The 26,337-nt window shown below is 33.4% G+C and overlaps 1 protein-coding gene across 2 annotated transcripts in view; it reads right to left on the reverse strand.

The window, feature by feature from the left end:
- LOC133655243 (RILP-like protein 1) overlaps positions 1-23,827 on the reverse strand; it is a 47,051-nt gene extending 23,224 nt beyond the window's left edge. The window contains exons 1-2 of one of the 2 annotated variants that reach the window (XM_062055216.1): positions 23,251-23,827; positions 10,714-10,861 (exon numbers count right to left, since the gene is read on the reverse strand). In XM_062055216.1, the coding sequence (XP_061911200.1) occupies positions 10,714-10,861; positions 23,251-23,556 (454 nt within the window). In that variant the 5' untranslated portion in view covers positions 23,557-23,827. The remainder of the gene's footprint in view (positions 1-10,713; positions 10,862-23,250) is intronic. The other variant, XM_062055217.1, reaches the window with a different exon arrangement.
- Positions 23,828-26,337: the final 2,510 nt, after the last annotated feature.

The raw sequence follows: 26,337 nt of genomic DNA on the forward strand, positions 1-26,337 counted from the left end.
AACTTGTAGAATGGTCATATTATTCATTTGAAAGAAAAGTAGTAAATGTGCATTAAATACAAGATTCATGTTGTCATTTAACTTGTAGAATGGTCATATTCACTTGAAAGAAAAGTAGTAAATGTGCATTAAATACAAGATTCATGTTGTCATTTAACTTGTAGAATGGTCATATTATTCATTTGAAAGAAAAGTAGTAAATGTGCATTAAATACAAGATTCATGTTGTCATTTAACTTGTAGAATGGTCATATTCACTTGAAAGAAAAGTAGTAAATGTGCATTAAATACAAGATTCATGTTGTCATTTAACTTGTAGAATGGTCATATTATTCATTTGAAAGAAAAGTAGTAAATGTGCATTAAATACAAGATTCATGTTGTCATTTAACTTGTAGAATGGTCATATTATTCATTTGAAAGAAAAGTAGTAAATGTGCATTAAATACAAGATTCATGTTGTCATTTAACTTGTAGAATGGTCATATTCACTTGAAAGAAAAGTAGTAAATGTGCATTAAATACAAGATTCATGTTGTCATTTAACTTGTAGAATGGTCATATTATTCATTTGAAAGAAAAGTAGTAAATGTGCATTAAATACAAGATTCATGTTGTCATTTAACTTGTAGAATGGTCATATTATTCATTTTAAAGAAAAGTACTAAATGTGCATTAAATACAAGATTCATGTTGTCATTTAACTTGTAGAATGGTCATATTATTCATTTGAAAGAAAAGTAGTAAATGTGCATTAAATGCAAGATTCATGTTGTCATTTAACTTGTACAACGGTCATATTCACTTGAAAGAAAAGTAGTAAATGTGCATTAAATACAAGATTCATTTTGTCATTTGACTTGTAGAATGGTCATATTATTCATTTGAAAGAAAAGTAGTAAATGTGCATTAAATACAAGATTCATGTTGTCATTTAACTTGTAGAATGGTCATATTCACTTGAAAGAAAAGTAGTAAATGTGCATTTAATACAAGATTCATGTTGTCATTTAACTTGTAGAATGGTCATATTCACTTGAAAGAAAAGTAGTAAATGTGCATTAAATACAAGATTCATGTTGTCATTTAACTTGTAGAATGGTCATATTATTCATTTGAAAGAAAAGTAGTAAATGTGCATTAAATACAAGATTCATGTTGTCATTTAACTTGTAGAATGGTCATATTCACTTGAAAGAAAAGTAGTAAATGTGCATTAAATACAAGATTCATGTTGTCATTTAACTTGTAGAATGGTCATATTATTCATTTTAAAGAAAAGTAGTAAATGTGCATTAAATACAAGATTCATGTTGTCATTTAACTTGTAGAATGGTCATATTATTCATTTGAAAGAAAAGTAGTAAATGTGCATTAAATACAAGATTCATGTTGTCATTTAACTTGTAGAATGGTCATATTCACTTGAAAGAAAAGTAGTAAATGTGCATTAAATACAAGATTCATGTTGTCATTTAACTTGTAGAATGGTCATATTATTCATTTGAAAGAAAAGTAGTAAATGTGCATTAAATAGAAGATTCATGTTGTCATTTAACTTGTAGAATGGTCATATTCACTTGAAAGAAAAGTAGTAAATGTGCATTAAATACAAGATTCATGTTGTCATTTAACTTGTAGAATGGTCATATTATTCATTTGAAAGAAAAGTAGTAAATGTGCATTAAATACAAGATTCATGTTGTCATTTAACTTGTAGAATGGTCATATTATTCATTTGAAAGAAAAGTAGTAAATGTGCATTAAATACAAGATTCATGTTGTCATTTAACTTGTAGAATGGTCATATTATTCATTTGAAAGAAAAGTAGTAAATGTGCATTAAATACAAGATTCATGTGGTCATTTAACTTGTAGAATGGTCATATTCACTTGAAAGAAAAGTAGTAAATGTGCATTAAATACAAGATTCATGTTGTCATTTAACTTGTAGAATGGTCATATTCACTTGAAAGAAAAGTAGTAAATGTGCATTAAATACAAGATTCATGTTGTCATTTAACTTGTAGAATGGTCATATTATTCATTTGAAAGAAAAGTAGTAAATGTGCATTAAATACAAGATTCATGTTGTCATTTAACTTGTAGAATGGTCATATTATTCATTTGAAAGAAAAGTAGTAAATGTGCATTAAATACAAGATTCATGTTGTCATTTAACTTGTAGAATGGTCATATTCACTTGAAAGAAAAGTAGTAAATGTGCATTAAATACAAGATTCATGTTGTCATTTAACTTGTAGAATGGTCATATTATTCATTTGAAAGAAAAGTAGTAAATGTGCATTAAATACAAGATTCATGTTGTCATTTAACTTGTAGAATGGTCATATTATTCATTTGAAAGAAAAGTAGTAAATGTGCATTAAATACAAGATTCATGTTGTCATTTAACTTGTAGAATGGTCATATTCACTTGAAAGAAAAGTAGTAAATGTGCATTAAATACAAGATTCATGTTGTCATTTAACTTGTAGAATGGTCATATTATTCATTTGAAAGAAAAGTAGTAAATGTGCATTAAATACAAGATTCATGTTGTCATTTAACTTGTAGAATGGTCATATTCACTTGAAAGAAAAGTAGTAAATGTGCATTAAATACAAGATTCATGTTGTCATTTAACTTGTAGAATGGTCATATTCACTTGAAAGAAAAGTAGTAAATGTGCATTAAATACAAGATTCATGTTGTCATTTAACTTGTAGAATGGTCATATTATTCATTTGAAAGAAAAGTAGTAAATGTGCATTAAATACAAGATTCATGTTGTCATTTAACTTGTAGAATGGTCATATTATTCATTTGAAAGAAAAGTAGTAAATGTGCATTAAATACAAGATTCATGTTGTCATTTAACTTGTAGAATGGTCATATTCACTTGAAAGAAAAGTAGTAAATGTGCATTAAATACAAGATTCATGTTGTCATTTAACTTGTAGAATGGTCACATTCATTTGAAAGAAAAGTAGTAAATGTGCATTAAATACAAGATTCATGTTGTCATTTAACTTGTAGAATGGTCATATTATTCATTTGAAAGAAAAGTAGTAAATGTGCATTAAATACAAGATTCATGTTGTCATTTAACTTGTAGAATGGTCATATTATTCATTTGAAAGAAAAGTAGTAAATGTGCATTAAATACAAGATTCATGTGGTCATTTAACTTGTAGAATGGTCATATTCACTTGAAAGAAAAGTAGTAAATGTGCATTAAATACAAGATTCATGTTGTCATTTAACTTGTAGAATGGTCATATTCACTTGAAAGAAAAGTAGTAAATGTGCATTAAATACAAGATTCATGTTGTCATTTAACTTGTAGAATGGTCATATTATTCATTTGAAAGAAAAGTAGTAAATGTGCATTAAATACAACATTCATGTTGTCATTTAACTTGTAGAATGGTCATATTATTCATTTGAAAGAAAAGTAGTAAATGTGCATTAAATACAAGATTCATGTTGTCATTTAACTTGTAGAATGGTCATATTCACTTGAAAGAAAAGTAGTAAATGTGCATTAAATACAAGATTCATGTTGTCATTTAACTTGTAGAATGGTCATATTATTCATTTGAAAGAAAAGTAGTAAATGTGCATTAAATACAAGATTCATGTTGTCATTTAACTTGTAGAATGGTCATATTATTCATTTGAAAGAAAAGTAGTAAATGTGCATTAAATACAAGATTCATGTTGTCATTTAACTTGTAGAATGGTCATATTCACTTGAAAGAAAAGTAGTAAATGTGCATTAAATACAAGATTCATGTTGTCATTTAACTTGTAGAATGGTCATATTATTCATTTGAAAGAAAAGTAGTAAATGTGCATTAAATACAAGATTCATGTTGTCATTTAACTTGTAGAATGGTCATATTCACTTGAAAGAAAAGTAGTAAATGTGCATTAAATACAAGATTCATGTTGTCATTTAACTTGTAGAATGGTCATATTCACTTGAAAGAAAAGTAGTAAATGTGCATTAAATACAAGATTCATGTTGTCATTTAACTTGTAGAATGGTCATATTATTCATTTGAAAGAAAAGTAGTAAATGTGCATTAAATACAAGATTCATGTTGTCATTTAACTTGTAGAATGGTCATATTATTCATTTGAAAGAAAAGTAGTAAATGTGCATTAAATACAAGATTCATGTTGTCATTTAACTTGTAGAATGGTCATATTCACTTGAAAGAAAAGTAGTAAATGTGCATTAAATACAAGATTCATGTTGTCATTTAACTTGTAGAATGGTCACATTCATTTGAAAGAAAAGTAGTAAATGTGCATTAAATACAAGATTCATGTTGTCATTTAACTTGTAGAATGGTCATATTCACTTGAAAGAAAAGTAGTAAATGTGCATTAAATACAAGATTCATGTTGTCATTTAACTTGTAGAATGGTCATATTATTCATTTGAAAGAAAAGTAGTAAATGTGCATTAAATACAAGATTCATGTTGTCATTTAACTGGTAGAATGGTCATATTCACTTGAAAGAAAAGTAGTAAATGTGCATTAAATACAAGATTCATGTTGTCATGTAACTTGTAGAATGGTCATATTCACTTGAAAGAAAAGTAGTAAATGTGCATTAAATACAAGATTCATGTTGTCATTTAACTTGTAGAATGGTCATATTATTCATTTGAAAGAAAAGTAGTAAATGTGCATTAAATACAAGATTCATGTTGTCATTTAACTTGTAGAATGGTCATATTCACTTGAAAGAAAAGTAGTAAATGTGCATTAAATACAAGATTCATGTTGTCATTTAACTTGTAGAATGGTCATATTATTCATTTGAAAGAAAAGTAGTAAATGTGCATTAAATACAAGATTCATGTTGTCATTTAACTTGTAGAATGGTCATATTATTCATTTGAAAGAAAAGTAGTAAATGTGCATTAAATACAAGATTCATGTTGTCATTTAACTTGTAGAATGGTCATATTATTCATTTGAAAGAAAAGTAGTAAATGTGCATTAAATACAAGATTCATGTGGTCATTTAACTTGTAGAATGGTCATATTCACTTGAAAGAAAAGTAGTAAATGTGCATTAAATACAAGATTCATGTTGTCATTTAACTTGTAGAATGGTCATATTCACTTGAAAGAAAAGTAGTAAATGTGCATTAAATACAAGATTCATGTTGTCATTTAACTTGTAGAATGGTCATATTATTCATTTGAAAGAAAAGTAGTAAATGTGCATTAAATACAAGATTCATGTTGTCATTTAACTTGTAGAATGGTCATATTATTCATTTGAAAGAAAAGTAGTAAATGTGCATTAAATACAAGATTCATGTTGTCATTTAACTTGTAGAATGGTCATATTCACTTGAAAGAAAAGTAGTAAATGTGCATTAAATACAAGATTCATGTTGTCATTTAACTTGTAGAATGGTCATATTATTCATTTGAAAGAAAAGTAGTAAATGTGCATTAAATACAAGATTCATGTTGTCATTTAACTTGTAGAATGGTCATATTATTCATTTGAAAGAAAAGTAGTAAATGTGCATTAAATACAAGATTCATGTTGTCATTTAACTTGTAGAATGGTCATATTCACTTGAAAGAAAAGTAGTAAATGTGCATTAAATACAAGATTCATGTTGTCATTTAACTTGTAGAATGGTCATATTCACTTGAAAGAAAAGTAGTAAATGTGCATTAAATACAAGATTCATGTTGTCATTTAACTTGTAGAATGGTCATATTATTCATTTGAAAGAAAAGTAGTAAATGTGCATTAAATACAAGATTCATGTTGTCATTTAACTTGTAGAATGGTCATATTCACTTGAAAGAAAAGTAGTAAATGTGCATTAAATACAAGATTCATGTTGTCATTTAACTTGTAGAATGGTCATATTCACTTGAAAGAAAAGTAGTAAATGTGCATTAAATACAAGATTCATGTTGTCATTTAACTTGTAGAATGGTCATATTATTCATTTGAAAGAAAAGTAGTAAATGTGCATTAAATACAAGATTCATGTTGTCATTTAACTTGTAGAATGGTCATATTCACTTGAAAGAAAAGTAGTAAATGTGCATTAAATACAAGATTCATGTTGTCATTTAACTTGTAGAATGGTCACATTCATTTGAAAGAAAAGTAGTAAATGTGCATTAAATACAAGATTCATGTTGTCATTTAACTTGTAGAATGGTCATATTCACTTGAAAGAAAAGTAGTAAATGTGCATTAAATACAAGATTCATGTTGTCATTTAACTTGTAGAATGGTCATATTATTCATTTGAAAGAAAAGTAGTAAATGTGCATTAAATACAAGATTCATGTTGTCATTTAACTTGTAGAATGGTCATATTATTCATTTGAAAGAAAAGTAGTAAATGTGCATTAAATACAAGATTCATGTTGTCATTTAACTTGTAGAATGGTCATATTCACTTGAAAGAAAAGTAGTAAATGTGCATTAAATACAAGATTCATGTTGTCATTTAACTTGTAGAATGGTCATATTATTCATTTGAAAGAAAAGTAGTAAATGTGCATTAAATACAAGATTCATGTTGTCATTTAACTTGTAGAATGGTCATATTATTCATTTGAAAGAAAAGTAGTAAATGTGCATGAAATACAAGATTCATGTTGTCATTTAACTTGTAGAATGGTCATATTCACTTGAAAGAAAAGTAGTAAATGTGCATTAAATACAAGATTCATGTTGTCATTTAACTTGTAGAATGGTCATATTATTCATTTGAAAGAAAAGTAGTAAATGTGCATTAAACACAAGATTCATGTTGTCATTTAACTTGTAGAATGGTCATATTCACTTGAAAGAAAAGTAGTAAATGTGCATTAAATACAAGATTCATGTTGTCATTTAACTTGTAGAATGGTCATATTCACTTGAAAGAAAAGTAGTAAATGTGCATTAAATACAAGATTCATGTTGTCATTTAACTTGTAGAATGGTCATATTATTCATTTGAAAGAAAAGTAGTAAATGTGCATTAAATACAAGATTCATGTTGTCATTTAACTTGTAGAATGGTCATATTCACTTGAAAGAAAAGTAGTAAATGTGCATTAAATACAAGATTCATGTTGTCATTTAACTTGTAGAATGGTCACATTCATTTGAAAGAAAAGTAGTAAATGTGCATTAAATACAAGATTCATGTTGTCATTTAACTTGTAGAATGGTCATATTCACTTGAAAGAAAAGTAGTAAATGTGCATTAAATACAAGATTCATGTTGTCATTTAACTTGTAGAATGGTCATATTATTCATTTGAAAGAAAAGTAGTAAATGTGCATTAAATACAAGATTCATGTTGTCATTTAACTTGTAGAATGGTCATATTATTCATTTGAAAGAAAAGTAGTAAATGTGCATTAAATACAAGATTCATGTTGTCATTTAACTTGTAGAATGGTCATATTCACTTGAAAGAAAAGTAGTAAATGTGCATTAAATACAAGATTCATGTTGTCATTTAACTTGTAGAATGGTCATATTATTCATTTGAAAGAAAAGTAGTAAATGTGCATTAAATACAAGATTCATGTTGTCATTTAACTTGTAGAATGGTCATATTATTCATTTGAAAGAAAAGTAGTAAATGTGCATGAAATACAAGATTCATGTTGTCATTTAACTTGTAGAATGGTCATATTCACTTGAAAGAAAAGTAGTAAATGTGCATTAAATACAAGATTCATGTTGTCATTTAACTTGTAGAATGGTCATATTATTCATTTGAAAGAAAAGTAGTAAATGTGCATTAAATACAAGATTCATGTTGTCATTTAACTTGTAGAATGGTCATATTCACTTGAAAGAAAAGTAGTAAATGTGCATTAAATACAAGATTCATGTTGTCATTTAACTTGTAGAATGGTCATATTCACTTGAAAGAAAAGTAGTAAATGTGCATTAAATACAAGATTCATGTTGTCATTTAACTTGTAGAATGGTCATATTATTCATTTGAAAGAAAAGTAGTAAATGTGCATTAAATACAAGATTCATGTTGTCATTTAACTTGTAGAATGGTCATATTCACTTGAAAGAAAAGTAGTAAATGTGCATTAAATACAAGATTCATGTTGTCATTTAACTTGTAGAATGGTCATATTCACTTGAAAGAAAAGTAGTAAATGTGCATTAAATACAAGATTCATGTTGTCATTTAACTTGTAGAATGGTCATATTATTCATTTGAAAGAAAAGTAGTAAATGTGCATTAAATACAAGATTCATGTTGTCATTTAACTTGTAGAATGGTCATATTATTCATTTGAAAGAAAAGTAGTAAATGTGCATTAAATACAAGATTCATGTTGTCATTTAACTTGTAGAATGGTCATATTATTCATTTGAAAGAAAAGTAGTAAATGTGCATTAAATACAAGATTCATGTTGTCATTTAACTTGTAGAATGGTCATATTATTCATTTGAAAGAAAAGGAGGAATGTTTACAAGATTGTTGTCAAAAAGACAAGAGTTTTCATTCCATCAGAATGAAGTTGTAGTGACAACAATTCAACTTGGTGAAAAGATGTTGGAAATATTTCATACGTTATTTTTTAAAAGTCAATATTAAATATTTGTTTTATACAAATAAAAAAGTGAAGTTAAAAATAATGAGTCATATGCTTGTACTGCATGATCATCATTTCTGTAGTTGTATGAGAATATGATGGCAATATTATGAGGAGAAAAGTTGGAATTTTACAAGATAAATTGTTAATATTATGAAGAATTTACATTTCATTACAATAAATTCTTATGATGTAAATGTGATGAAGTTAAATTGATTATTGTACAATTGTGTTTATATATCTACACACACACACACACACACACACACACACACACACACACACACACACACACACACACACACACACACACACACACACACACACACACACACACACACACACACACACACACACACACACACATGTATATATACTCGTCCAACTTCTCATCCAACTTCTCATCCACTTCCTCATCTACCTCTTTCATCCACCTTCCTCACCCACCATCTCATCCACTTTCTTCATCTACCTTCTTATCCACTTTTTACACACCTTCATTTGCCTCCTTCTCATCCACTTTCTTCATCCACCTACTCATCCACTTCTTTACCCACCTTCGTCTACCTCCTTAATCCACCTTCTCATCCACTTTCTCTTTTATCTCTTTCTTCCACCTTACTTCCCCTCCTTCATCCACCTTCCTCATCCACTTTTTACCCACCTTTGTCTACCTCTTTCATCCACCTTCCTTCCTCACCCTCCTTCCTCCACCGTCTTATCTACTTTCTTCATCCACTTTTTTACCCACCTCCTCATCCACCTTCATCTACCTCCTTCATCCACCTTCTCATCTATTTTCTTTATCCACCTTCTCATCCACTTTCCTCATCTACCTTCTCACCCTCCTTCATCCACTTTCTTCATCCACTTTCCTCATCCACGTTCTCATCCACCTCCTTCATTCACCTTCTCATCCACTTTTTTACCCACCATCCACCTTCTCATCCACTTTCCTCATCCACCTTTTCATCCACTTTCTTCATCCACCTTCTCATCCACCTCCTTCATCCACCTTCTCATCCACCTTCTCATCCACGTTCTCATCCACCTCCTTCATTCACCTTCCCATCCACTTTTTTTTACCCACCATCCACCTTCTCATCCACCTCCTTCATCCACCTTCTCATCCACTTTCCTCATCCACCTTCTCATCCACTTTCTTCATCCACCTTCTCATCCACTTTCTTCATCCACCTTCTCATCCACTTCTTTACCCACCATCCACCTTCTCATCCACTTTCCTCATCCACTTTCTCATCCACCTCCTTCATCCACCTTCTCATCCACCTCCTTCATCCACCTTCTCATCCACTTTCTTCATCCACCTTCTCATCCACCTCCTTCATCCACCTTCTCATCCACTTTCCTCATCCACCTTCTCATCCACCTTCTCATCCACTTTCCTTCACCTTCTCATCCACCTTCCTCCACCTTCTCATCCACCTTCCTCCCCCTCCTTCATCCACCTTCTCATCCACTTTCTTCATCCACCTTCTCATCCACCTCCTTCATCCACCTTCTCATCCACTTTCCTCATCCACCTTCTCATCCACTTTCTTCATCCACCTTCTCATCCACTTTCTTCATCCACCTTCTCATCCACTTCTTTACCCACCATCCACCTTCTCATCCACTTTCCTCATCCACCTTCTCATCCACTTTCTCATTCACTTTCTTCATCCACCTCCTTCATCCACATTCTCATCCACCTCCTTCATCCACATTCTCATCCACTTTCTTCATCCACCTCCTTCATCCACCTTCTCATCCACCTCCTTCATCCACCTTCTCATCCACTTTCCTCATCCACCTTCTCATCCACTTTCTTCATCCACCTTCTCATCCACTTCTTTACCCACCATCCACCTTCTCATCCACTTTCCTCATCCACCTCCTTCATCCACCTTCTCATCCACTTTCCTCCACCTTCCTCCGCCTCCTTCATCCACCTTCTCATCCACCTTCCTCCCCCTCCTTCATCCACCTTCCTCCCCCTCCTTCATCCACCTTCTCATCCACTTTCCTCCACCTTCTAATTCACCTTCCTCCCCCTCCTTCATCCACCTTCCTCCACCCCTCACCTTCGTGCCGCTGCAGGTCCTCCTCGGTCATGGGGTCCCGGGTGGAGATGTTGTTGAGGAGACTCTTGTTCTCGTCCTGCAGCAGAGCGATCTGGGAGAGAAGGTCTTGAGCCTCGCCTCTCCACACGTCCTCCACCAGCTCCAACTCCTGAAGAGCCAGCAAGAGAACACGGGTGTAGTCGCAGGTGTCCACCTCACGCCCCCGTTAAAAAAAAACAAAGATCATCGTCACGCTGGAGACATCACAAGGTTGATTCCTGGCATGGAGGAAGTGAAGTTACTAGAGAACCTCACCTTGGATATTTACAGTCGGCTCTTTGGTCTTGCACGTCACAACAACCTGGAACATCTGAGAACGCCACGCTGCCTTGAAGGCATCACTCACAACATCTGTGAACGCCACGCTGCCTTGAAGGCATCACTCACAACATCTGTGAACGCCACGCTGCCTTGAAGGCATCACTCACAACAAGACAAGCTGCCTTGAAGGCATCACTCACAACAAGACAAGCTGCCTTGAAGGCATCACTCACAACAAGACAAGCTGCCTTGAAGGCATCACTCACAACAAGACAAGCTGCCTTGAAGGCATCACTCACAACAAGACAAGCTGCCTTGAAGGCATCACTCACAACAAGACAAGCTGCCATTCTTTAAAAACACAATTTGATCCGGTGGAGCCTACGAAGGACCGGCCCGTATCAAAGATAAAGCAAGACAAAGATCCTTTACATAACAGCAGCTTCCTGTTGTTTTTTAACTACACTACACTACACCACAAAAAGCTAGTCAAAGATCCTCTATACGACAGGAGTACTCTGCTGTTTTTAAGGGCCCACTGCAAAAAAGCTAGTCCAAGATCCTCTATATGGCAAGAGTACTCTGCTGTTTTAAGGGCCCACTGCAAAAAAGCTAGTCAAAGATTCTCTATACTACAGGAGTATTTTGCTTTTTTAAGGGCCCACTGCAGAAAAGCTAGTCAAAGATCCTCTATATGGCAGGAGAACTCTGCTGTTTTTAAGGCCCCAGTGCAAAAAAGCTAGTCAAAGATCCCCTATATGGCAAGAGTACTCTGCTGTTTTAAGGGCCCACTGCAAAAAAGCTAGTCAAAGATTCTCTATACTACAGGAGTATTTTGCTTTTTTAAGGGCCCACTGCAGAAAAGCTAGTCAAAGATCCTCTATACGGCAGGAGAACTCTGCTGTTTTTAAGGGCCCAGTGCAAAAAAGCTAGTCAAAGATCCTCTATATGGCAGGAGTACTCTGCTGTTTTTAATGACCCACTCCAAAAGTAGCTAGTCAAAGATCCGCCAAATGGCAGGAGTACTCTGTTGTTTTTAAGGGTCAAGTGCAAAAAAGCTAGTCAAAGATCCTCTATACGACAGGAGTACTCTGCTGTTTTTAAAGGCCCACTGCAAAAAAGCTAGGCCAAGATCCTCTATACGACAGGAGTACTCTGCTGTTTTTAAGGGCCAAGTGCAAAAAAGCTAGTCAAAGATCCTCTATACGACAGGAGTACTCTGCTGTTTTTAAAGGCCCACTGCAAAAAAGCTAGGCCAAGATCCTCTATACGACAGGAGTACTCTGCTGTTTTTAAGGACCTACTGCAAAAGTAGCTAGTCCAAGATCTTCTATACGACAGGAGTACTCTGCTGTTTTTAAGGACCCACTGCAAAAGTAGATAGTCCAAGATCCTCTATACGACAGGAGTACTCTGTTGTTTTTAAGGGCTCACTGCAAAAAAGCTAGTCAAAGATCATCTATATGGCAGGAGTACTCTGCTGTTTTTAATGACCTACTCCAAAAGTAGCTAGTCAAAGATCCTCTATAATACAGGAGTACTCTGTTGTTTTTAAGGGCCAAGTGCAAAAAAGCTAGTCAAAGATCCTCTATACGACAGGAGTACTCTGCTGTTTTTAAAGGCCCACTGCAAAAAAGCTAGGCCAAGATCCTCTATACGACAGGAGTACTCTGCTGTTTTTAAGGACCCACTGCAAAAGTAGCTAGTCCAAGATCTTCTATACGACAGGAGTACTCTGCTGTTTTTAAGGACCCACTGCAAAAGTAGATAGTCCAAGATCCTCTATACGACAGGAGTAATCTGTTGTTTTTAAGGGCTCACTGCAAAAAAGCTAGTCAAAGATCATCTATATGGCAGGAGTACTCTGCTGTTTTTAATGACCTACTCCAAAAGTAGCTAGTCAAAGATCCTCTATAATACAGGAGTACTCTGTTGTTTTTAAGGGCCCAGTGCAAAAAAGCTAGTCAAAGATCCTCTATATGGCAGGAGTACTCTGCTGTTTTTAATGACCCACTCCAAAAGTAGCTAGTCAAAGATCCGCCAAATGGCAGGAGTACTCTGTTGTTTTTAAGGGCCAAGTGCAAAAAAGCTAGTCAAAGATCCTCTATACGACAGGAGTACTCTGCTGTTTTTAAAGGCCCACTGCAAAAAAGCTAGGCCAAGATCCTCTATACGACAGGAGTACTCTGCTGTTTTTAAGGGCCAAGTGCAAAAAAGCTAGTCCAAGATCCTCTATACGACAGGAGTACTCTGTTGTTTTTAAGGGCTCACTGCAAAAAAGCTAGTCAAAGATCATCTATATGGCAGGAGTACTCTGCTGTTTTTAATGACCTACTCCAAAAGTAGCTAGTCAAAGATCCTCTATAATACAGGAGTACTCTGTTGTTTTTAAGGGCTCACTGCAAAAAAGCTAGTCAAAGATCCTCTAAATGGCAGGAGTACTCTGCTGTTTTTAAGGGCCCACTGCAAAATAAGGTAGTCAAAGATAATCTTTATGGCAGGAGTACTTTGCTCTTTTTAAGGGCCAACTGCAAAAAAGCTAGTCAAAGATCCTCTATATGGCAAGAGTGCTCTGCTGTTTTTAAGGGCCCACTGCAAAAAAGCTAGTCAAAGATCCTCTATATGGCAAGAGTGCTCTGCTGTTTTTAAGGGCCCACTCCAAAAGTAGCTAGTCAAAGATCCTCTATATGGCAAATGTCCTGGCACACACATCATTTCATGACCCAAGCAAAACACTTTTTACACTTTTATACTGAAATAAATACAGCTACAACTTATTAAATACAAATATAGAAAGAACTACGGTTACAAAAAAGTAGGACCCCAAAAATGTACTGTGGGACCCCATTTTTAGGACTTGATGGCACCCCAGTTGGAAAATGTCAAGCACCAACTCTGTGGACTTGCCCAAGGTTCTGCTCTGGGGTCTGTTTTATTTTTGTCCTGCCTGATGATTCTCGGTCGCTTGATCCGTCGCTTCAAAAATGTTTCTTATCATTTCCTGTGCCCTGGGTGCATCTGTTGGAAGCAGCCTCAGAAACCTTGGGCTGGTGTTGGATCAGTCCGAGTCTTTGGAGGGTCAAAAAACTGTTCTCATCACCCGGGGGACAGCTCTAAAGTGACAACTTGGCTGTCAAGATCAGACGTGGAAATATGGACTATTGCGGTTCTCTTTTCAACGAGTCAACTCTAAAGAGACTTCAGACTGCTGCCAGACTTTGGACCGGTGCACCCAGAACAGCCCACATTACCCCCGTTCTGTCCAGTCTTCGTGGGCGTCCAGTCAAATTCCGCGTAGGGTTTATGTCAGAATAATTGTATAGAAGTTATCACACAACTTGTTTTCCCATGAGTTCAGGTTGCCCTGCGAGAAGACAAACGCTGTCTTTGATCTTATCAAGCAAAAGGCCTGTAAACCTCCACTGTGTGCGACGTGGAGGTGTCGGTTTCTTTGATCTATTGGTCATCTACAAATCTAAAAAGCAGAGAGGGGGCAAACCTGACACCGCTCCAAGCACCTTTTTGTTTGAACTGTTTATGACCCAGCGCAGCAGCTGTTTATGACCCCCTCCCCTTAGAAGCAGCTGCAGCTATGTAATCAGAAAATGCCCAAATAAATGCGGAGGCGTGTGGAACCCTTTCCTCAGAGCGGTGGGGCGACATTGTACGAGGGTGCAAGTGCACGCGCTCTCCTCAAATTGAATCCTGTCTCTGTTTGATTCCTTGCTTCTTGTCTTTGTTTAATAGATAGTTCGGTGTTTGAACCTGACAGTTTAAGATTTTAGTCCTGACTTTCCATGCGTTGCTGACTTGCTGTGCCCCTACACTTCCGGGTCTTCAGGCCAGGGTCTTCTAAAGATCCCTAAAACTCATTTTGAAACCCGTGGAGACCTGGCATTGGTCCCAGACCCTGGAACGACTTGCACCAGACCCTCCGTGGTCTTGACTGTGTTGACACTAGGGTTGTCCCGATACCAATATTTTGGTACCGGTACCAAAATGTATTTCAATACTTTTCTAAATAAAGGGCACCACAAAAAATGTCATTATTATCTTTATTTTAACAAAAAAATGTTAGCGTACATGAAACATATGTTTATTATTGTCATTTAGTCCTTAAATAAAATAGACAACTTGTCTTTTAGTAGTAAGTAAACAAACAAAGACTCCTAATTAGTCTGCTGACCTATGCAGTAACATATTGTGTCATTTATACACCTATTATTTTGTACACATTATGAGGGACAAACTGTAAAAAATTGATTATTAATCTACTTGTTCCTTTACTGTTAATATCTGCTTATTTTCTGTTTTAACATGTTCTATCTACACTTCTGTTAAAATGTAATAATCACTTATTCTTCTCTTCTTCGATACTTGACATTAGTTTTGGATAATACCACACATTTAGGTATCGATCTGATACCAAGTAGTTACAGGATCATACATTGGTCATATTCAGTTTTGTTTTAAAGTCCATCCATCCATCCATTTTACAATATAATTACAACACGTTATGTACATATTTATATACAGATTTCAACAATAAGTTATTCACTGAAATATATTTATTAATTGTGGTTCTTACAAAAAATATATCTTATAAATTATAAAAGCTAAAATGCCTCTTAAAGCTCCGCCCCTTTAATTAGTGCATACTAAATAATGTAACTTTAGCCTACTACTACAACCATATTATTTACCAGCAACATAAAGTGAAACAGAGGCAGAGGTTGTCCTGCCACAGTCAGTAACAAATAAACAGAAAACAGTAGTGGTCAAATACAAATAAGGCAACAAGAGAAGTATCCTACACTTCTCTATATGGGCATCTACATCAACTATATCATTTGCCTGAGAAGCTGGACAGGACAAAAACAAACAAACAAAAAATAAAAAATTATTTGTGGCGGACGTAATTCTTTCGTGGCGGGCCGCCACAAATAAATGAATGTGTGGGAAACACTGCAGTGGATGTCAGGTGTACATTTGACGGGTACTTTTTAGAGGCGGTATAGTACTGAATATGATTCATTAGTATACCGGTACTATAAAAGTACCGGTATACGGTACAACCCTAGATGACACATTTTAAAAAACAATGGAAAATTTCTCTTTTTAGTAAAGCTTTTAGTTAATGAACCTTTGAAGTGTCATTCTTAATCCACTTTTTATGATGTTTTTAATTAATTTGTTGTTTTAATTCATCGATGTTTTGTAGAGCGCTTTGTGATTTCATCTGTAAATAAAATGTACTTATTTCAGTCACATTTGACTCATGGTGTGCCCCGAGCTTCTATGCCGGGGCCCCCGTTGTTCTGTTTTGTTGGGGTCACTTTTTCAAATTCAGCTTCTTTTTAAGTGTTTTTATTGTGTTATGACTTCATAAAAGCGTTTATTCTCTTCATGATTCGTCCTTAACCTCCTCTCTGTCACTTTATACCAGTCATCAGTCCACCCGTGTGTAAGCGCACGGTCACGAGAAACACACTTTTTATAGCTTGTGTGTGTGTGTGTGTGTGTGTAATGATTACACAACACACCCTGAGGCCACAACATTAGGTACAGTTACAACTACGTGCTGCTACTAAGAATACTGCTACTACAACTAAGTCTACTATTAAGGATTTACTGCAAAAAGTACATCAAAGATCCTCTATGTGGCAAGAGTCATCTGTCCTGCTTTTTGCAGCCGGTCCTTAGAAATACCCAAGATCATTCATGCAACGCCAAAATCCTGCAGTTTTTGAACGTCTGACTGCAAAAATGCCAGTCAAAGATCCTGTATATGACAGGAGTGCCACGCCGTTTTCAAAAGCGCGTTGCAAAAACACTGGTCAAAGATCCTCCATGCGGCAGGAGTGTTCTGCTGTTTTGAAGGGCCCACCACAAAAAGCTAGTCAAAGATCCTCTATATGGCAGGAGTACTCTGCTGTTTTAAGGGCCCACCACAAAAAGCTATTCAAAGATTGTCTATTTGGCAGGAGTACTTTGCTGTTTTTAGGGGCCCACTGAAAAACAATCTAGTCAAAGATCCTCTATATGGCAGGAGTACTCTGCTGTTTTAAGGGCCCACCACAAAAAGCTATTCAAAGATTGTCTATTTGGCAGGAGTACTTTGCTGTTTTTAGGGGCCCACTGCAAAACAATCTAGTCAAAGATCCTCTATATGGCCGGAGTACTCTGCTGTTTTAAGGGCCCACCACAAAAAGCTATTCAAAGATTGTCTATTTGGCAGGAGTACTTTGCTGTTTTTAGGGGCCCACTGCAAAAAAAAAAAAGCTAGTCAAAGATCCCCTATACGGCAGAAGTACTCTGCTGTTTTAAGGGCCCACCACAAAAAGCTATTCAAAGATTGTCTATTTGGCAGGAGTACTTTGTTGTTTTTAGGGGCCCACTGCAAAAACAATCTAGTCAAAGATCCTCTATATGGCAGGAGTACTCTGCTGTTTCTAAGAGCCCACTTCTAAAAAACCTAGTCAAAGATCCTCTATATACCAGGAGTACTCTGCTGTTTCTAATGGCCCACTGCAAAAAAAGCTAGTCAAAGATCCTCTATATGGCAGGAGTACTCTGTTGTTTTTAAGGGCCCGCTGAAAAAAAAGCTACTCAAAGATCCTCTATATGGCAGGAGTACTCTGCTGTTTTAAGGGCCCGGTGCAAAAAAAATCAGTCAAAGATCCTCTACATGAGGATTTTGCTCTTTTTAAAGACATACACTGAAAAAGATGCACGTCAAAGATCCTCTAAATGAAAGGATTTTTTTCTTTTTACAAACATACACTGACAAGGTTAGTCAAAGATCCTCTATGAGAGGATTTTGCTCTTTTTAAAGACATACACTGAAAAAGTTAGTCAAAGGTCTTCTATATGAGAGGATTTTTCTCTTTTTTACAAACATACACTGAAAAAGTTAGTCAAAGTTCCTCTATAAGAGGATGTTGCTCTTTTTAAAGACATACACTGAAAAAGTTAGTCAGAGATCCTCTATATGAGAGGATGTTGCTCTTTTTAAAGACATACAGTGAAAAGGTTAGTCAAATATCCTCTATATGAGATCATTTGGCTCTTTTAAAGACATACAGTAAAACAAGTTAGTCAAAGATCCTCTATATGGGATGATTTTCCTCTTAAATAAATACAGTAAAAAAGTGAGTCGAAGATCCTCTATATGAGAGGATTTTGCTCTTTTTTACAAACATACACTGAAAAAGTTAGTCAAAGTTCCTCTATGAGAGGATGTTGCTCTTTTTAAAGACATACACTGAAAAAGTTAGTCAGAGATCCTCTATATGAGAGGATGTTGCTCTTTTTAAAGACATACAGTGAAAAGGTTAGTCAAATATCCTCTATATGAGATCATTTGGCTCTTTTAAAGACATACAGTAAAACAAGTTAGTCAAAGATCCTCTATATGGGATGATTTTCCTCTTAAATAAATACAGTAAAAAAGTGAGTCGAAGATCCTCTATATGAGAGGATTTTGCTCTTTTTAAAGACATACAGTGAAAAGGTTAGTCAAAGATCCTCTATATGAGATCATTTGGCTCTTTTAAAGACATACAGTAAAACAAGTTAGTCAAAGATCCTCTATATGGGATGATTTTCCTCTTAAATAAATACAGTAAAAAAGTGAGTCGAAGATCCTCTATATGAGAGGATTTTGCTCTTTTTAAAGACATACAGTGAAAAGGTTAGTCAAAGATCCTCTATATGAGATCATTTGGCTCTTTTAAAGACATACAGTAAAACAAGTTAGTCAAAGATCCTCTATATGGGATGATTTTCCTCTTAAATAAATACAGTAAAAAAGTGAGTCGAAGATCCTCTATATGAGGGGATTTTGCTCTTTTTAAAGACATACAGTGAAAAGGTTGGTCAAAGATCCTCTACATGAGAGGATTTTGCTCTTTTTAAAGACATACAGTAAAACAAGTTAGTCAAAGATCCTCTATATGAGATGATTTGGCTCTTTTAAAGACATACAGTAAAACAAGTTAGTCAAAGATCCTCTATATGGGATGATTTTCCTCTTAAATAAATACAGTAAAAAAGTGAGTCGAAGATCCTCTATATGAGGGGATTTTGCTCTTTTTAAAGACATACAGTGAAAAGGTTAGTCAAAGATCCTCTATATGAGATGATTTGGCTCTTTTAAAGACATACAGTAAAACAAGTTAGTCAAAGATCCTCTATATGGGATGATTTTCCTCTTAAATAAATACAGTAAAAAAGTGAGTCGAAGATCCTCTATATGAGGGGATTTTGCTCTTTTTAAAGACATACAGTGAAAAGGTTAGTCAAAGATCCTCTACATGAGAGGATTTTGCTCTTTTTAAAGACATACAGTAAAACAAGTTAGTCAAAGATCCTCTATATGGGATGATTTTCCTCTTAAATAAATACAGTAAACAAGTGAGTCGAAGATCCTCTATATGAAGGGATTTTGCTCTTTTTAAAGACATACAGTGAAAAGGTTAGTCAAAGATCCTCCATATGAGATGATTTGGCTCTTTTAAAGACATACAGTAAAACAAGTTAGTCAAAGATCCTCTATATGGGATGATTTTCCTCTTAAATAAATACAGTAAAAAAGTGAGTCGAAGATCCTCTATATGAAGGGATTTTGCTCTTTTTAAAGACATACAGTGAAAAGGTTAGTCAAAGATCCTCTATATGAGATCATTTGGCTCTTTTAAAGACATACAGTAAAACAAGTTAGTCAAAGATCCTCTATATGGGATGATTTTCCTCTTAAATAAATACAATAAAAAAGTGAGTTGAAGATCCTCTTTATGAGGGGATTTTGCTCTTTTTAAAGACATACAGTGAAAAGGTTAGTCAAAGATCCTCTATATGAGATGATTTGGCTCTTTTTAAAGACATACAGTAAAAGAAGTTAGTCAAAGATCCTCTATATGAGATGATTTGGCTCTTTTAAAGACATACAGTAAAACAAGTTAGTCAAAGATCCTCTATATGGGATGATTTTCCTCTTAAATAAATACAGTAAAAAAGTGAGTCGAAGATCCTCTATATGAGGGGATTTTGCTCTTTTTAAAGACATACAGTGAAAAGGTTAGTCAAAGATCCTCTACATGAGAGGATTTTGCTCTTTTTAAAGACATACAGTAAAACAAGTTAGTCAAAGATCCTCTATATGGGATGATTTTCCTCTTAAATAAATACAGTAAACAAGTGAGTCGAAGATCCTCTATATGAAGGGATTTTGCTCTTTTTAAAGACATACAGTGAAAAGGTTAGTCAAAGATCCTCTACATGAGAGGATTTTGCTCTTTTTAAAGACATACAGTGAAAAGGTTAGTCAAAGATCCTCTATATGAGATGATTTGGCTCTTTTAAAGACATACAGTAAAACAAGTTAGTCAAATATCCTCTATATGGGATGATTTTCCTCTTAAATAAATACAGTAAAAAAGTGAGTCGAAGATCCTCTATATGAAGGGATTTTGCTCTTTTTAAAGACATACAGTGAAAAGGTTAGTCAAAGATCCTCTATATGAGATCATTTGGCTCTTTTAAAGACATACAGTAAAACAAGTTAGTCAAAGATCCTCTATATGGGATGATTTTCCTCTTAAATAAATACAATAAAAAAGTGAGTTGAAGATCCTCTTTATGAGGGGATTTTGCTCTTTTTAAAGACATACAGTGAAAAGGTTAGTCAAAGATCCTCTATATGAGATGATTTGGCTCTTTTTAAAGACATACAGTAAAAGAAGTTAGTCAAAGATCCTCTATATGAGATGATTTGGCTCTTTTAAAGACATACAGTAAAACAAGTTAGTCAAAGATCCTCTATATGGGATGATTTTCCTCTTAAATAAATACAGTAAAAAAGTGAGTCGAAGATCCTCTATATGAGGGGATTTTGCTCTTTTTAAAGACATACAGTGAAAAGGTTAGTCAAAGATCCTCTACATGAGAGGATTTTGCTCTTTTTAAAGACATACAGTAAAACAAGTTAGTCAAAGATCCTCTATATGAGATGATTTGGCTCTTTTAAAGACATACAGTAAAACAAGTTAGTCAAAGATCCTCTATATGGGATGATTTTCCTCTTAAATAAATACAGTAAAAAAAGTGAGTCGAAGATCCTCTATATGAGGGGATTTTGCTCTTTTTAAAGACATACAGTGAAAAGGTTAGTCAAAGATCCTCTATATGAGATGATTTGGCTCTTTTAAAGACATACAGTAAAACAAGTTAGTCAAAGATCCTCTATATGGGATGATTTTCCTCTTAAATAAATACAGTAAAAAAAGTGAGTCGAAGATCCTCTATATGAGGGGATTTGGCTCTTTTAAAGACATACAGTGAAAAGGTTAGTCAAAGATCCTCTATATGAGATCATTTGGCTCTTTTAAAGACATACAGTAAAACAAGTTAGTCAAAGATCCTCTATATGGGATGATTTTCCTCTTAAATAAATACAGTAAACAAGTGAGTCGAAGATCCTCTATATGAAGGGATTTTGCTCTTTTTAAAGACATACAGTGAAAAGGTTAGTCAAAGATCCTCTACATGAGAGGATTTTGCTCTTTTTAAAGACATACAGTAAAACAAGTTAGTCAAAGATCCTCTATATGGGATGATTTTCCTCTTAAATAAATACAGTAAAAAAGTGAGTCGAAGATCCTCTATATGAGAGGATTTTGCTCTTTTTAAAGACACAGTGAAAAGGTTAGTCAAAGATCCTCTATATGAGATGATTTGGCTCTTTTAAAGACATACAGTAAAACAAGTTAGTCAAAGATCCTCTATATGGGATGATTTTCCTCTTAAATAAATACAGTAAACAAGTGAGTCGAAGATCCTCTATATGAAGGGATTTTGCTCTTTTTAAAGACATACAGTGAAAAGGTTAGTCAAAGATCCTCTACATGAGAGGATTTTGCTCTTTTTAAAGACATACAGTAAAACAAGTTAGTCAAAGATCCTCTATAAGGGATGATTTTCCTCTTAAATAAATACAGTAAAAAAGTGAGTCGAAGATCCTCTATATGAGAAGATTTTGCTCTTTTTAAAGACATACAGTGAAAAGGTTAGTCAAAGATCCTCTATATGAGATGATTTGGCTCTTTTAAAGACATACAGTAAAACAAGTTAGTCAAAGATCCTCTATATGGGATGATTTTCCTCTTAAATAAATACAGTAAAAAAGTGAGTCGAAGATCCTCTATATGAGAAGATTTTGCTCTTTTTAAAGACATACAGTGAAAAGGTTAGTCAAAGATCCTCCATATGAGATGATTTGGCTCTTTTAAAGACATACAGTAAAACAAGTTAGTCAAAGATCCTCTATATGGGATGATTTTCCTCTTAAATAAATACAGTAAAAAAGTGAGTCGAAGATCCTCTATATGAAGGGATTTTGCTCTTTTTAAAGACATACAGTGAAAAGGTTAGTCAAAGATCCTCTATATGAGATGATTTGGCTCTTTTAAAGACATACAGTAAAACAAGTTAGTCAAAGATCCTCTATATGGGATGATTTTCCTCTTAAATAAATACAGTAAACAAGTGAGTCGAAGATCCTCTATATGAAGGGATTTTGCTCTTTTTAAAGACATACAGTGAAAAGGTTAGTCAAAGATCCTCTATATGAGATGATTTGGCTCTTTTTAAAGACATACAGTAAAACAAGTTAGTCAAAGATCCTCTATATGGGATGATTTTCCTCTTAAATAAATACAGTAAAAAAGTGAGTCGAAGATCCTCTATATGAGAGGATTTTGCTCTTTTTAAAGACATACAGTGAAAAGGTTAGTCAAAGATCCTCTATATGAGGGGATTTTGCTCTTTTTAAAGACATACAGTGAAAAGGTTAGTCAAAGATCCTCTATATGAGATGATTTGGCTCTTTTAAAGACATACAGTAAAACAAGTTAGTCAAAGATCCTCTATATGGGATGATTTTCCTCTTAAATACAGTAAAAAAGTTAGTCAAAGATCCTCTAAATGGAAGGATTGTTCTCTTTTTACAAACATACACTGACAAGGTTAGTCAAAGATCCTCTACATGAGAGGATTTTGCTCTTTTTAAAGACATACACTGAAAAAGATGCACGTCAAAGATCCTCTATAGGACAGGATTGTTCTCTAAAATATGAATAATGATATTATTATATAGTAAAAATCATAATATTGTTATTATAATTATTATAAGGTGTAGCACAAAGTCCAAGCTCCCAAATAAAGATGTTGTATTCTGACCTTCCTGTGCTTCCTCTCCTTGTCCGCCCTCTCCGTCCTCTCCAGCCTCAGCTTGTCCAGCTCCAGGCGCAGTTCGTCGGTCTCCGGGCCGATGCTGTGGCGGCTCACCATCACCTCCAGGATCTCCAACACCCGCACCACTTTGGGCATGAGGCGGGACAGAGCCTCGCAGCCGTACTGGTCGATGATCCGCTCGAACTCCTGGCCCACCGCCGCGGCGATGTCGTACACGTCCATGACGGTCAGGTCCGCCACGTTCTTCTCCAGGGCCGAGCCGGGCGAGTCCGGGATGTGTCGGCCCTCCATGGCGCTTCCTGTTGGACACGGACTCTCCTCCCGGCGAGACGACTCCGCTCAGCCCGGGGACTGCCTTCAAACACGGCCCGAACGTTTCCGGCTAGCGTGCGTCCATGACGGACGCCTTCATGGAACTTTTAAAAGTGATTTTATTCGGAATAAACCGCGGCCCTCTTGTCCTCCTGTCCTCTGTTGACGTCTAGCAAGCCCACCCGAGATGAGGGCAGCCCTCGTTTCCGCCTTCCTTTCGCAATAAAAGCACCCACACTTCCGGGTTCTCTCTCGATTTGACTGAGTGTGCTTTTATTCAGATTTTTTTCATCGGATTATCTACAACTTCCTGTAGATTTTTCCTTTAGGAACAAACCGCGGCGACTTCCTGCACAATCTTACAATTCCCACCCTGTTGACAAGCTTGACTAAAAATAAACGTATGACGTCGCTGGAAGAATATTTGTGGCAGTGGTGACTCAAAGGATTCTGACTGCCTTCTTCTTCTTTTATTTCCACATCCGCCACAAGACTATTAGTCATCTAACTTGCAGAATATGATAATATAAGACAAACATACTAATATTGTGAGTTGTGAGGGACAAAAGTTATTCACTTAAAAGAAAAAAAGGACATTTTTACATTAATAAAGTTGCAAAAAAAAAACAATAACAAGGGTTTTTGTGTGTGATTTTGAACGTTGTAAAGTCGTAATATTACAATAAATACATGTGCGATTTTAAAAAGAAATAAGTTCAATGTTATAAGATAAATTTGTAACAATATTATAGAAAACATTTGCAATTTATTAGAGAATAAAATAAAATATAAGATATTTTCACATGAATAAAGTTGCAGTACAACAATAATTTTGAAAAAAATACATAAATTAATAATAGCATAAAAACGATTTTTTTAAGGTCGTAATATTACAATGAATACATGTGCGATTTTAAAAAGAAATAGGTTAAATGTAATAAGATACATTTGTAACAATATAATAAAATAATTGCAATTTATTAGAGAATAAAATAAAAAATAAGATATTTTCACATTAATAAAGTTGCAATACAACTAGAATTCTGAAAAACACATACATTAATAATATCGTAAATAAGATTTTTTTTAAGGTCGTAATATTACAAAAAATACGTGTGCGATTTTAAAAAGAAATACGTAAAATTTTATAAGATAAAATTGTAACAATATATATATAAAAAAAAAGTTGCAATTTATTAGGGAATAAAATTGAAAAAAAATGAAATTTTTACATGAATAAAGTTGCAGTACAACTAGAATTTTGAAAAATAAATAATTAATAATAGCATAAAAATTATATTTTTTTAAGGTCTTAATATTACAATAAATACATGTACGATTTTAAAAAGAAATAAGTTAAATGGAATAAGATGCATTTGTAGCAATATAATAAAAAAATTGCAATTTATTAGAGAATAAAATAAAAAATAAGATATTTTCACATTAATAAAGTTGCAATACAACTAGAATTCTGAAAAATACATAAATTAATAATATCATAAAAACATTTTTTTAAGGGCGTAATATTAGAATAAATAAATGTGAGTTTTAAAAAGAAATACGTAAAATTGTATAAGATAAAATTGTAACAATATAAAAAAAAGTTGCAATTTATTAGAGAATAAAATAAAAAACAAGATATTTTCACATTAATAAAGTTGCAATACAACTAGAATTCTGAAAAACACATACATGAATAATATCATAAATAAGATTTTTTTAAGGTCGTAATATTACAAAAAATACATGTGCGATTTTAAAAAGAAATACATAAAATTTTATAAGATAAAATTGTAATAATATAAAAAAAGTTGCAATTTATTAGGGAATAAAATAAAAAAATATGAAATTTTTACATGAATAAAGTTGCAGTACAACTAGAATTTTGACAAATAAATTAATAATAGCATAAAAATGTTTTTTTTAGGGTCGTAATATTACAATAAATACATGTGCGATTTTAAAAAAAAACAAGTTAAATTTTATAAGATAAATGTGTAACAATATTGTAGAAAAAAGTTGCAATTTATTAGAGCATAAAATAAAATATAAGATCATTTTACATGAGTAAAGTTGCAATACAATTAGAATTTTGACAAATAAATAAATTAATAATAGCATAAAAATGATTTTTTTAGGGTCATAATATTACAATAAATACATGTGCGATTTTAAAAAGAAATAAGTTAAATGTTATAAGATAAATGTGTAACAATTTTGTAGAAAAAAGTTGCAATTTATTAGAGCATAAAATAAAATATAAGATAATTTGACATGAATAAAGTTGCAATACAACAAGAATTTTGAAAAATACATAAATTAATAATAGCATAAAAATGATTTTTTTTTAAGGTCGTAATACAACAAAAAATACATGTGCGATTTTAAAAAGAAATACGTAAAATTTTATAAGATAAAATTGTAACAATATATTTGTAAAAAGTTGCAATTTATTAGGGAATAAAATTGAAAAAAAATGAAATTTTTACATGAATAAAGTCGCAGTACAACTAGAATTTTGAAAAATAAATAATTAATAATAGCATAAACATTTTTTTTTTAAGGTCGTAATATTGCAATGAATACATGTGCGATTTTAAAAAGAAATAAGTTAAATGTAATAAGATACATTTGTAACAATATAATAAAAAAAATGCAATTTATTAGGGAATAAAATAAAAAATAAGATATTTTCACATTAATAAAGTTGCAATACAACTAGAATTCTGAAAAATACATAAATTAATAATACCATAAATA

The sequence above is a fragment of the Entelurus aequoreus genome, linkage group LG08, assembly GCF_033978785.1.
Source record: "Entelurus aequoreus isolate RoL-2023_Sb linkage group LG08, RoL_Eaeq_v1.1, whole genome shotgun sequence".
NCBI lineage: Eukaryota > Metazoa > Chordata > Actinopteri > Syngnathiformes > Syngnathidae > Entelurus > Entelurus aequoreus.